General features: G+C 41.8%; 1 protein-coding gene across 5 annotated transcripts in view; it reads right to left on the bottom strand.

Annotated features, from left to right (window-relative positions):
- Window positions 1-14,008, bottom strand: part of IGSF5 (immunoglobulin superfamily member 5) — a 99,068-nt gene extending 85,060 nt beyond the window's left edge. For 2 of the 5 annotated variants that reach the window (XR_002086723.2, XM_014599161.3), the window contains exons 1-2: window positions 13,655-14,006; window positions 10,404-10,482 (exon numbers count right to left, since the gene is read on the bottom strand). Coding sequence is in view for 4 of the 5 variants with exons in the window: in XM_014599161.3 (XP_014454647.1) it covers window positions 10,404-10,461 (58 nt within the window). In the remaining variant the exon portion in view is untranslated. Of the gene's footprint in view, window positions 1-10,403; window positions 10,483-13,654 lie in introns of all 5 variants that reach the window. The other 3 variants (XM_019476507.2, XM_019476508.2, XM_006262504.4) reach the window with 2 other exon arrangements.
- Window positions 14,009-14,569: the final 561 nt, after the last annotated feature.

Genomic DNA, 14,569 nt, shown 5'->3' with positions numbered 1-14,569 from the left:
TGCCCCCTGCAGAGGTAGGGGTGAAGTAAAGACAACCACCCAATAATTAGATTATATACATGGAAAATTATACCAAATTTATCATTTTTCCTATATAGAATCTAAGTCAGGGGGAGGGGGTTCATCTTAAATTCAGGGTAGTCTTAAATTAAAGTAAATATGGTCCTTTTGGTATTGCATAGATGTAAGCATTTGACACCTGAAGAGAATGCCTATTAAAGGCAACCATCACTGTATCTAATCTAACAGCATATATCCAACAGTGGTGAATATCTAATGTTTGGAGAGCAAGTTTTAAATCCCAACTATTAGCAATAAGTGCCACTTTAAAAAAATTAATGTTGAAATGGAGTCAAGGTTGAGTATGGTTGATGGTATATCAGTAATCTGCAGAAAATACATTACGGGGTCCTTGTAATGTCATCCCACAGTCATGGGACACACAGAATTTAAATAAATCCAGAGCTGGTGTATAGCCCACTGCCAGTTTTGTGTGGGGATAGATACACCATTGTCATCTAGTGATGGAACACTCCTAGCCCACCTTAGAACCAAGCTGTGTTAAGTTAGCCAATCATTAGTGAAAGGCTGCTGACTTGTGAAGAGGTGCCCCAATGAGATGGGCATTCTGCAGAACAGAGAAATAAGGAGTCCCAGTGTCCCACTTCCTCTATACTTTGAGGGTTCCTCATGCCATGCTGCATCAATGCGCAAGGAGAGCAAGACAGAAATGCCAAGAGGAACTTTTCCAGAACCAGTGCCCAAAGCATGCAGTCTTTAGGATAGCAGGATTAAGTAGAAAATTCTTCCTACAGTCTCCCATTAAAACTAACAGAATTGCCTCATAAAATTAACTGTAGAGGAAGGATAGGGTGCAGACAGAAGTGCAGCTACCCACTATAACTCGGAACACTTTGCAGGAAGCATTCTGAGTTACAAAGATCCCTCAAACCAAACAGAAGTTCACTGTTGGTTCTAAGAGGGAGGGAATCCAGCTGCTGGCTGCCCGCCTGCAACCGGTTTCCCCTAGCAATGGCCCCTCCTCCCTGCCAACCTGTCTCTATCTTCAGAATGGGAGTGGTGGAAGGGAGCAGGAGCCCATTCTAGGAGTTCCCCAGCCAATACTGGACAGTGGGGTGGCTGAATTGGAGCCCCCCAAGACTGAACTCTCTCCGCTCCCTTTCCCCTATCCCATTCTGAAAATAGCAACAGGCTGGCAGGCAGTGCAGACAGAAGTTACAAAAGATGCTTTGTTTTGAAACATCTTCATCTGAACCCTCATGCAATGAAGGTTCAGATTTTTGCCCAATCGGGCATTTTTAAAGCTGTCTGCAGCTGTGCACTTGTATTGGTCATGGCTATAGAACACTTTCTGTGGCCAAATAGGGCAAAAAATTGTCACTTCTGTCTGCGCCCATGGTGACTAAGTTATCTTGGATGTCACAATAACTATTTAAATCACCCAATACAGTTTGTTGCTTATACATCATAGCAATTAGACACAATTGTTAATAACTTACATTGTCTTTACACATGCTCTGGGGGTGGGAGGAGAGGTGCTGGAGGAGCCCTCTAATTAAAGCATCTACAGAATTTCATGTAGTCAGCATCCCACACTTCAAAATGGCATCGGGGTGCTTTAACTAAAGTTTGTTTGATAAGCTTTAGTTAAAGTGCCCCCACCACCATTTTGAAGTCCAGGGATGCTAAATTCATGAGACACCAAGGCTGCTGGAGCGTGTTAATTAGCATACTCCAGCAGCACATTGGAGTAGGCATCTTACACATCTGCAGGCACCCTTAAAGCCCAATTTCTGCAAACATTCATGAGATTTCAATTTTTTTCAATTCTGTCAAAGGTTTGAAATGTTTCTTATTCCAGTGGTAAGACTATTCAGGACAAAAAAAAAAAGACTGATATAAATGATGACAGAAGTATTTAAAACCCAGTTTAAGTTCATTTAAACTCAACATTTTACTTATAAATTCTCTGAAATTGCATTTTGTACACTGTCAGTTTGGGAGAATATGCTATTTTTTCATACAAAACTGAAAAGACATTTATACCCTGTATAATTATGAGGTCATTCCCAACATCTCTATAATTCAGACAAAGATCAATTTTTCATTTTAAGCAAGTTATTCAGAAGATATTCTGATACTAACAAAATATGTAAGGCCACTTTCTCCATGACTTTTCTATTGTACCAGGAAGGGGAAATAGAGGGCACAATATCAGAACTTTGATTGGGGACCCAAGCACCAACTGACCAGTGATAAAAACATGCCCTATTCTTAAGAATTATTTACTTTCAGTCTGTGATATGGCAGCATAATATTATCAATTGAAAAAAGTACATTATATATTTTTTCTGCCAGTTCTCCCATAGGAAGACAGTAAAAGGAGTTATAGGAATAAAAGATTCTGGACAAATAGATTTGCTTTTATGAGCACAAGACTGAAAGGACTTCCTGGGTCATCAAATCTATCATACAATCTCTTTCAAAAAATGTTACCAAGCTCCAACTTAAAGGTATCTGGATTATTTGCTCCCGGTGCTCTTAGTAGAAGGCTGATTCAGAACCCCTCTGCTCTGATTTTTAAAACCTTTTAATTACCAATCTAAATGTATTCATATCCAGTTTATACCTATTTGTTCTTGTGTCCTGAAGCATAAATAACATTTTCCCCTAAGAGTTTGGCCTCTGACATATTTATAGAACAGTCATATCTTCTTGGAGAATATGACTGTTCTGATATGATACATAAGATGAGCTCTTTCAGCTTCTTGTTGTATGATAATCTCCATTTATTCATGTTCACAGGAAGTGCCATAGAGGTTATCTTTGCAAGTTTCCATTATATTATTTTCCTCTGCACAGCAATCTCCTAAATATATCTAAGCTAAGAACTTTCAGTCAAAATTAAAATGTGTTTCTGTTCCTAATTCTCAAATCAGATAACACACCACAGATCACCTTTCAGCAAACAGTGCATTTCTCCTGATAGCAACTACCTTTATTACACATAGTTATTGCACCTGTTGATCTATAATGCTTTAAAACACTCAGCCTAGGGACAGAAGTTACACATAAACTGGTTTAAACCTGTAAAGGCGCTTGTACATATGACGCCATTTTACAATGTACACATGATGAAAATGTCACTGTGTGTGTCACACTGTAAACGTGCAAGACTTTGGGGGTTTTAAATGAACTTGCATCATTGCAAACTAAACTACATCCCGATGCATGTGCCTGCTGAAGGCAGAAGCGGTGAGAGGCCTGATCCTTTTTTTCTTTTTTCAGCAGAGCCTACCCACCTCTCCCATGACTGGGGGGCAAGCTGCTGGCAGGCTGAGCAGCCCCTGAGCTGTGAGAGGACCTAGTCCTTCTCTCTGTGGTGGCGCTGCCCCTGGGGGCTCCCCAGGCAGGCTGCTAATGGGCCAGGTGCTGCCCCAGAGCTGGGTTGGGGAAGAGTTGGATTGGGCCAGGTGCTGCCTCTATGCTGGGGCAGCACCTGGCCCACTAGCAGCCCATCCAGGCAGCCCTGGGGGGCAATGCCACCACAAAGGGAAGGACTGGGTGCCCCCACAGCTCAGGGGCCACTTGGCCTGCCAGCAGCTTGCCCTCAACCACAGGCAGGCTCTGTCCAAAAAATTTTTTTTTAAGTATCGGGACAGAAAAATAAAACCCCTAAATTGAAAGCACAAGTTTCAATTAAAAACCCACCGTTTCAATTTAGGGGGTATAGAATGCAACCCTAAGGACTAAATCCCTATCACATGTACAAGAACCCTAAGAGAACAGAAGTTCAGGACACATAAACCAGTTTCAAAATGGCCAAAACCGGCTTGAGATAAGTCTGATACTACGTTCAACCAGGTTTAACTGATTGAGGTCAAATTGGTTTATGGAACTTCCATCCCAGCCCCCTTCCCGGTTTAAGTTAAATCAGAGTCCTGCAGCATCCCAGAATGCTCTGCAGTCCTGGGCTGAGCTGTGCTGTCTGCTCCAGAGGCAGGGCTGGCCCTACTCATCTGTTAAATAGCCAGCCCAGCATGGCCCCCTAAAGTGAAGGGGGCAGAGAAGGGGTTTATTCCTCCTTCCCTCTCTCCCTCTCCACCCCGGGGGACTTCATTCAGGTCTGCCTGGCAGAAGCGTAGCAGCCCTGGGGGCGTGGCCAGCCTGGCAGCAGCCTGAATTGAAAGGGGAGATGGAGGGGGGTTTAATTCCCACCCCCCTCCTTCCCCTGTTACACTGGCATGGACCCTAGCCAGGGTCTTCCAGGCAAAAGCACAGCAGCTCTGTCAAGCATTTTGCCCCACTCACTCCTCAAGTGGCGGGGGACATGGCCAGCCCTGACATCAACTTGAAACGAGTTGGGGTTGACTTCAGGCTGCTGCCGGGGCTGGCCACAGCCCCCACTACTCAAGCAGCAAGGTGGGTGGTTGGAAATGCCTGGCAGGGCTGCTTCCCACTTCCCCTCCAGGCATACCATGACTGGGGATCATGCAGGCCAGGGTAGATGTTTAAACCCCTCCCCAATCATACCCAGCCTGCCAGGGTCTGGCCATGCGCCCCGCTCAGCTCAGCTTCCCTCCAGCCGAGGGCTTGCTCTAGTGCCCCCTGTTGTCTGTCCTGAGCCACTGCAGGCATGTGGCTGCATTTCCAGAATCAGAAGTGAATGTCTGTTCACTTGCTTGCCAGTTCAATCTACGCAAGTTAAACAAACTTGCAAAGATTGAATTTATTCAGGCTCAGGCTTTTTCACTGTACTTAGCCTCAGAAATTCCAGATCTTTGGCCCCCCAAAATTAACATTTTAAAACTTATTTGGACCATTCTGAATGTCTAAACTAAGGCTGAAAGTGAAATATATGTACAAAAGTTATGGATCATTTGATGTCAGTTTGTGGTATTATTTAGGGTGATATAAAATCCTTGCCTCTTGCATAGATACCAGTTTAGCAGTCATGATTTTTTATTTATTGTCCACACATTTGTGAGCTAGCTCAAATAAATTATATTTTTATACTAGTTCAGATCCTAAACTAATCAGCATTCCTTGCAAACTGAATTTTTCTTTCATAACATTTGTCATAAATGAAGTTCCCCAGACATCTTTAATTGTGGTGCCTACAGATTCCCCAAAGTATCTTTGGTCTCTTCTGTTCTCTTCCCATGGAACATTTTATTTTCCAAAGATGTTGGTCTTCTTTAATAAATGTCTTCAGTTTGTTACGGTACTAGTGAGCATTTTGTGGCTTGTGGTGTGTGAGTGTAAGGCTACAGTAAATGTGCTTGTAGACCCTATATAAAATTCTAGCCTCTTCATGAAATCATTCTGTCCCTTCATTTTAGAATAATAGAATCAGGTTAGTAAATCTTTAAGTTGCATGAAACATATCACTAAATGTTTACCAAAGGATCGATACTGACCAAAATTCAAAACAAGAAATTTCACTTACATCTAAGTGTGTTGTTCTGTTCCTGGAATTCCAGCCATCTAATCTTTTAATGACTATGTAATAATTTTATGAATTTGCATTCCTCACTCTCTCATACAAATGTACTATAATGGATATTATGACATTCTTGCACAAAGTATTTCTTATGTACAAAAACTCAGTGCCATGGGTCAGCATTCTGTCTAAGTTGTGTGGTGTGTGCAGCCACGCAGGTGCACTCCTAACACACTGCCAGGCACACCTGCACAGCTGTGCATGCCACACAGCTTAGAGGGAATGCTGCCAAGGGTGCATAATGGCCACAGTGATGGGGCATATTTTGCTAGGCTAGGTGCAGACATTCAAAAAGCTGGAGCCTGAATTGATTCAACCTTTGCAAGGTAGTCTAAACTACCTAGGTTGAACCGGTTTGTAACAGGACAAACCTTCTCTCTGGACTGAGGAACTGCAAGCACATGAATGCAGTTGCTCAGGCCAGGCACCAGGGGGCACTAGAGCCAGCCCTCAGCTGCAGGAAAGTGTGTTGGGAGGGTGTGGTCAGTCCAGGCTGAACTGGCTGGAGAGGGGTTTAATTCCCCCTTTCCTGTGCCACTGGCAGGGACCCAAGCCGTGTCTGCCGGATACTCCCCACTCACTGCTGCAGCAGTAGGGCACCATGTCCCCTGAAGCAAAGAGGGGTAAAGAGGGTTAGTATCTCTTCTACCCCATTGGCAGCTGGATCTGCCTGCTGTTGCCACCGTGCTTGTTCCCTGTGGGGGAATAACGAGGACCTTTGATGGGAGCAGCAGCCCCTGTCATAATGGTGGGGAGTGTGGCTCAGGTCCCTGCCAGTGGCACAGCCTAGCTACCCTCTCTAGCTAGACCCCTGCCTCCACCTGTCCCTGCTCTGGCTGGGAAGCAGAGTGGTCAGGCCAGCCTGGCTGGGCTGGAGCAGAGAGCCTAGCCCAGAGAACATGCCAGGATCCTGAGGGAGTCTGGTTTAACTTAAACCAGGAAGGGGTCTGGGACAGACATTGCATAAACCAGTTTGACCCAAATCAGTTACATCTGATACTACATTCAACCAGGTTTATCTCAAACCAGTTTCAACCATTTTGAAACTGGTTCATGTGCACTGAATGTCTGTTCTGTTACAAGTTTAAACCAGTTTCTGATCACTTTAATTGGTTTATGTGTAAGGTCTGTCCCTACCCCTAGAGAACAACCCCCCAACACTGGTGTTTTCCCTCCTGATCTGCTCCTTCTCTTGCCAGAGAGTTTTGGCAGTGGATTGTGAAGAAGGTATACATTTCTCCCTCCACCCTCTCCTCACCTAACTATGTATCTCCCATTTTGTAAATGACAAAATTAGATGTATTCCAGCAAAGGATAGCATTGGATAAAATATGATTATCCTGCTGTCCTCACTTTCTTTTTATCTTTTACTTCAATTTCTGTGTCTAGTCTCTGCCCTACTTCCTTTGTTTTCAGTTTAGTTTTCTTTGCTTTCCTTTACAAGTTTTCTTTCCTTTTTTCACTTTGTATTTTTTTCCCTTTGTACATCCATCTTCCACATATAAATCTTCTTCTCTCCTTCACTCTCCCTCTCTTTTCACCCAATCACCATGACTACGAGTTGGGAAATGACATTTGATTAATTTTGTTTTGATTTGTTTTTAACATCAAGTTTCTTCAAAACATTTCAGGTTTATGTCAGGAAAACAAAAAACTATTGGGATTTTTTTAACCACAATGTGTTAAGTGCTGGTTATAAAAACCTGTAAAAACATAGCTTTATTATAAAAAGATCTTAAAAAACTGAAAAACATATGGAAATGAAAATTTTTCATATATTTTTCATTTTGTCAAAAATGTTGTAATAGTCTTATCCACCACTCGTCCTGCTCTCCCACGTATCCCCATGCAGTCTCACCCCTACACTCACAGTCTCTCTCTCCTACCCTAGTCTCACACTTGGCTTTTTATTCCTTTTCTCAGTCATCCTACCCTTGCTTTCGCTGATGCCATCTCCAATAAACTCCCTCATCTGTGCCACCTGTTGTCTTCAGCCCTGTATAACTGACAAATATATTTGAAATACAGAAATGATGCTTGTTCAGAACTTCTGATGATGCGTGTTATGACTGCCAAAAAGCCTCTTGCTCCAAAATAAGAACACACACAGGTGAGCATGGGTGCTGCAAAACAGCAAGGGCAGAAAAAAAGACATAGGACAAATTGTGAGAGAGCCAACTAGGCAAGTAAACTATTGAAAAAAATATAGAAGTTGCTGGGATGTTGTCAAAAGTCAGACTACTCTGAAATGACTGTGCCATTTCAACTGGCTTATCTGGATGACTTAAAAAACAGTTTCCATGAAGTTCAGCACCAGTTGATGTCATTGAAATCTATTTTTCTAAGGTAGCTGGGTCAGTTCCTACTTTTTGGACTGAAAATATCCATAGCTGAAAAAACCCCTACATACTCCAACTCAGACCTCCAAGCAACTGTCCTGTTTTGAGCAACTGGACACCTCAGCCACACCTAAGCTCTACTACTGTGATCTAAAACAGAGGTGGGGCAACGCTTGAGCCCTACCTCAGAGGCCCAGTCTGGCAAGCATGCTCCGGGCCCGCTTAACATACACTGACAACACAGCAGTCAACACAAAAGCACAGCAGCCACCATCAGTCAAAAACATAGTGTTTGCCCAATGGTTGAGTGGTTAAAGCACATACCCAGGAAATGGGAGAACTGGATTCTATATTTGCCTCACTCTAATGGGTTTCAAACCTGTACCTCCTACTTTCCAAGAATGCTCCTTTCCCATTAAATATAATCCTGCTAGAGCTGGGCCACTGGGCAACCAAGAATACAAGTGTCATGGGGGCACAAGTATAACTAACAAGTGGGAATGTGACTTTATAGCCCAGCAATTCAAAGTGCTCAGCTGGAAGAGTAAGACCTTGGTTCTGGACCTTGCTCCCCTCAATAGTGTATGCATTTTACATTGGAGAATCATCACATGAAAAATAGTAATAACCTCAAGGAGCAGGGACCAGAACTCATGACTCCTCCCTCCCAGAGGAGTGCCCTATAAGAATACAGAGTCATGCTCCATCTCCTATTCCGTTAATCTTACAGTCTTGGCTATGGAGTTGCATAAAAGATCAGCCTTTGTACTGCCCTCTTCCTTTCAACTTACTTCTCAATATGAAGAGCCAGACAGGCAGAGAGAACTGGTAAGGCCATGCTATTTACCTCAGACTGAGACCAGGACAGGAAAAGACAGTTGCAGGGTCACCCATTTTCTGTGAACAGGAAGGTATGTTTGAAACAGCATCCTCTACACCTTCCCCTTAGATGGAACCAATGGGGAGATAGATAAACCTAATAGCTAGGGACATAAGTTACGCATAAACCAGCTTAAGTGATCGGAAACTGGTTTAAAACTGTAACAAAACAGAAGCTCAGTACACATAAACCAGTTTCAAAATGGCTGAAACTGGTTTAAGATAAACCTGGTTAAATATAGTATCAGATTTAACTGATTTGGGTCAAACCAGTTTATGATACTTCTGTCCCAGACCCTTACTTGGTTCAAATTAAATCACAGTCCCCCAGCATCCCAGCATGTTTTCCAGCCCTGGGGTGGGCTATGCTGTCTGCTCTAGAGAGCAGGGCTGGCCCCATGTTCTGCTCCCTAGCTGAAGCAGTGACAGCTGGCTAACAAGGGAAGTGGGGAAGATAAGCCCAGCTGGGGATGCAGCCCAGTCTGGGGGGGAGGGGAAGGGAGGGCTGCCCCTGGGCAGCTTAAACAACTCCTCCCCCACTCAAATTTACTGCTGGCTGCAACTGTGGACTACAAATCCCGAAGGCATCTGGAAGCAGGAAGAGGCAGCGATCACTGATAAGCAACTCTGCAGAGTCCTGCCACCGTAATTCTGACCCCAGAGACCTTGGGGGCAGCAGGAACTAGAAGTGAACACATAGCCAGAGAGCCATGCTCTAACATCACCCTGCCTGCTGGCCTGGGCCACTGCAGGCATGTGGCTGCATTTCCTGAATCAAAGGTAAATGTCTGCTCACTTCTGTTTCAATTTAATCTGTGCAGTTTAGACTAACCTGCAAAGACAGAATTGATTCAGCCTTGGGCTTTTTGACTGTCTTTACCTAGCCATAGACAAAAGAGATAGAGATAGCTAGGAGTTAATCAACTTGGACAATTCTCTGACCAGCACCCAGTATTGCTCCACTTACTGGAAAAAATGCCAGAAACCTCAGGAATACCCCAGACAGTTATAACATCTCCTGCTGCTTTCCAGTGAGATTTCCCTTCATGATGTGTTATTTCACCAAGTGGCAGAAAGGGAGGAGAAGGGGAGTTGCTGCAAGCTCAGAGAAGGGAATAGGAAAGGATACTTTCTTCTTTTAAAGGAGGGAAGTTATAATCCCCACATCTCTTCTTAACCTAACTGCTACTAACCCCTTAATAGTACAAAATAATGATGTATTGTCAGGCTTGAAATATAAACTAAGCCATTCCCAGAACTTTTAAAACGTTGAGAAATCTAAAAAGGTCTGTAGGGGTCATTATCAATGCTTTAAAATGATTCTATAGAAGGGGTGTCAAGCTAACAGCCAGCATGGCTGGTAGAGGGGTTGAGCAAGCAGGGACACAGCCTGCAAAGGAAATCTGGAGAATAGACCCCCATTGGCCACATCTGTCAGCAGCCGGGGCGGGGAGGGGGGGAAGTGACAGCTGTATTAACCCACAGCACTGCTGTTGCTGCACACACCACCATTTACCCACAACTGCATCTGGATCTGGGCAGCAAGTTGTCCTGCAGTCCAGATCTGGCCGGGGTGTGGAGGGGGGGGAGGAGGTGAAGTGAGTTCGGTCTATAAACTGAATCCATTATGAGTAATTTCTTGGATTGTAAGAGTGTCCTACCTGTTAGTGAAACAAAGAGAGTGAAAGAGACCAGAATGAATTTCTGCAGGCTATCCATTGGAGCATTTTTTCCTCAGACCTAGGATAAAAAAGGCATCCAGCAGTCATTGTATAGTTAAAAAGGATCTGCATGACTTGAATTGCTAAGGAAAACAGTAACGTGTTGCTACTAGTTTTACAAGACACTGCAATATAAGAAACGGTCCCTGGATGTCTGTGCTACATACATGTTAAGATTCAGTGTGCCAGGGAAGGCCTTTCAGCATTACAAAAATAATCATGCGTGGGTGGGAAGAATAATTCCTAGTTGTCTGCAATTATATGTGTTCTCAGAGTACATCTTCCATGCTGCCGGTAGCCTGCTGGCAGACTAAAGAACTCTGTGTTCAATCACTTATTGTCATTTAAAATAATTGCACTGAGCCTGACTAATTCTTTCCAATGCAAAGAGGAGAAAACTGCACCACTCCATAGGAATGCAGTGTGGGATGACACTTCCCACATAAGGCAACTACCCAACCTTATCTCTGCCCACACAGGGATGCCAAGAGGGTTTGGGAACACGTCAGAGTATTTTATTTTGCTTTTCAAAAAACAATGTTGTTTTCTTTCTAAGCACAAAATCATAACTCTTATTCAGCCAATTCAAGAAGATTTGCAGAATTGTGTGACATGTTACTGATCCTGAAATGAACAGCTACTGAAAGACATGCCACACAGGCTGCCTCTTCAGGTGGCTACATGTATGATCTGAATTAAAGAGGATGTGCTAAAATAACTTCTCTATATTTTACTCAAGTCCATAAAGTCAACTACATCTAAAGCCCCCAAATAAAGTACCATATTACTGGCATTTGAAGGAGGCAAAGTAAAGGTCATATGGGAGCTTTATCCAAGAAGCATCACCCAACATCTGCATTCCAGTTTCCTAACATTGTTGGTTTGTTTGTATTATGCAATTCATATAAGAAATATTGGGGAATTAAGTCTTATATTCGAAGAAGAGTTAAGAGCAAAGGACACTTCTGTGGCCACAACATTTCCCTGTTAACAGTGTTTTACGTTTGCATAAATGTTATTTTGGGGCACCAAAGCCCTGAATATGGAAGGTGTACAAATGCCTAGCAAGCAGTGAACATTTTGGTTTACCCACAGCAACTATGTCCTTTATTTTTCATAGAAAAAGTAGAAGTACAGTAAAATTAAATGAGTAAAATTTGCATGGCTATTTTGTTCCTCTTGAACAAGTAGAGTACCTCACTGATTTACATTAAGGACCTGACTTTAAAGATTCTGTATTAAATGCCAAAAAAAACAATTTTCTGATCATACAAGTGTGGAAATAGCACATGTCTGCTGGGGATTAATTCATAGCATCTAAAAGGTTCAGACACCTTAAAGGAATGTATGGAATGTGGCACCTTTCCCCACACTAAATATTTGTGCTGTAGTTTAGTGTTTCAGGAAAGTACAAACCCTGAAACCAGGCACTTCCATGTTGAACAAGAAAACAAACACAGAGACTTTTTCTGTTACTATAATTGTACTGTAAAAACTATGACAATCATTTTTTTTTTAATAATTCAAAATCTTCAACAAGAGTTTTGGGTTGTGAGGTTGGGGGGGAAATTGTGTTTTGAAACCATTCCATCTCACATTAGTTCATGCTTGCTCTCACATTTTGGGTAGTAAAAAGTCTGTTTTATGCAGCTGAAAAGGAGAGGTTCCAGTTTAGAATACAATGGAATTTCTCCAGGTTTGATTCTGGCCTTGCAAATTCTGATTATTTTACATGCAATGGTCTTTAGCATTAATAGATGTAATATAGGTAAATCCTTAGGCTGCAAATCTATATCTTTCAATTTCATAGGGACTTAGGAGCATAAAAACATAAGGCAATCATGCCATATATTTCCATTAATTTATTTGTACCCAGAGCTAAATGATTTTTTTAAAAATTGACAGTAATAAATTTACCAAAAAATGCAGTTTGGGGAAATGATAATTTTGGTTGGGGGGGGGAAGGGGCGGGGGAATGAAGCTTTTCATTTCAAAACTGTTCTCATAGAACAGTTGGAAGGGTGAAACTGACTATATTTTAATTCATGGAGATAAAAAAATGATTAAATAATTTCAAATCTAAAACATTTCAAATTTGGATGAACAGAATGTTTCAGATTGACCTAAAATGATTTTTTCTAATGTTCAGCTATGGTGTTTCACTATTCTCATAGCTATATGGGCAACCCATACAAATAAAATATTTCACAGTTTTCAAAAGAATAAATTTAGCACTAAATTTGTGGGCTTTGTAGATGCTGGGACTGTTTCTCCACATGTTAAATTCAGAGGAAAAGGCTAGGGGTATCCTCACTCTGGTCGCCTGCATTTGTATATAAATTAAATTCAGCCTGATTCCCGGTTACCATGCATTTATTAACATCAGTGCAAATGCTCCCATTGCAGTTTTGTGGCATGTACACCCAGTTTGCACTCCATGTCTACTGAGGTAAATGCCTCTACAATGTCCAGAACAATGGAGGATCAAGGCTAAATGAATATTAATTGGGAATAAACATTAAACTTGAAAGCAATTTTTTAAAGTTCTGTGTCAGCAACTGGTTGTAAGGTAATATTAGCTTATGAGATATCAGGATCTTCCTTGTTGCTCCATGAATAACAAATGAATACATGTAATGTGAAAATCACACAGGGAGCACTAGGGCTTCAGTCCTGCGCTGACCCCAGATGTGGAATGACCCTTGAGCATTTATAGAACCCTACTCTATAGTCACTGGGGCTCCCTGTGTTCTGTTCTGTAGAGGATCTTCTGTACACTAATCACCGTAGTTTCCAAGTGGTTCCCAGGACGCTTAAAGTGACTAGTATTTACAGACACTGACACGCTCACGCACTTCTTTTAACAGGCCGAGGGCCTAAGTTAAAGCTGACAAGTGAATGATAGAATAATATACCATCATACTTTCCAGGTCCCATATGTGACTGTGCATAGTGTGTGTGTGTGTGTGTATATATATATTTTTTTTTTATTTTTTTTTTTTAAAGCTATAGGTGGTAATACACCGGGAAAACCAAAACCCTTCCTCAGATGCCATTTCAAGCATGAGGAAGTGTGTTTTGAAACCAGTTTAGCTTGATTCCTATTATTTGATTTGATTTCCTTCGAAAAATCCATTATAAAATCAGTAATCCACATTAAAACAGTAAAAAGAGACTGAATCTTTTCTTACCTTTTTATTTGAAGATCACCTTGTAAAAGTCTTAGATATGTTCCTAGGTTTTCTCATGCAAACAATCTTTTTTTCTGTGGCAAACAACTTTTCATCCACAGCTTCAGTTAACTCTCAAAAGTGTTAGCTTCTCTTTATGATTTGGCTGGAAGATCTTAAAAGTATTTGTATGTAATTTTTGCTTGCTGGGTTTTTCATGCCTGTGCCTTGCAGTGACATTGTATTTTATGATAAGATAAGGCTCCATTCCAAAACCAATGTGCAGAGTCCTTCATTAATAATTAACAAAAAGAATGAAGTAATCACCTATGGTGTAGAGAGAGGTAGTTAGCCATGTTAGGTCTGCAGTCAGACAGGAAGCAGAATAGAAATGCAGCTTATAAACCAATAAGAGATGTATAAGCTTTTGTGAGCAAGTGTTTACTTCATCACGTGTTATGATAAGACATGCGCAGAGCAGGTCTACGAGTATGAATGAATAAGCCCAAGCCTATGGTTTAGTTAGACAAACAAACTTCACATAAATCTGACCTGAGAAGTTAGGCTGGTGATAACACCGATTGCCATAACTAAGCATTGCTCAGTTACTCTGTCTAGTGTTGAAATTTCAGATCAGTTCAATGTGAAGACTAGCACTCATTGTAATTATTTTATAACACTGAAAATATTACATTTTAATACCTAAATTCTTCCCTTTACCACACTGCTATAAATCCAGGATCAGCCTATTGATTTGTGGAGGTTTACATGATTTACATTGAGCTAACAGAGAATAGAAATTGGCGTTATTTAAAGAGCTGGTCAGGAAATATCATTTAAAACCTCCTTCCTCCCCCAACAGGATTATGCAGCTTTCAAAATCCAAAAAAATTAAAAAACAATTTTTGCTGAAATCTTCATTGTGTGTCAAGAAAT

This window comes from Alligator mississippiensis, chromosome 1 (genome assembly GCF_030867095.1).
Source record: "Alligator mississippiensis isolate rAllMis1 chromosome 1, rAllMis1, whole genome shotgun sequence".
In the NCBI taxonomy this organism is placed as follows: Eukaryota; Metazoa; Chordata; order Crocodylia; family Alligatoridae; genus Alligator; species Alligator mississippiensis.
The sequence above is the reverse complement of the archived record's forward strand: the minus strand, read 5'-3'. Positions and strand labels throughout refer to the sequence as shown.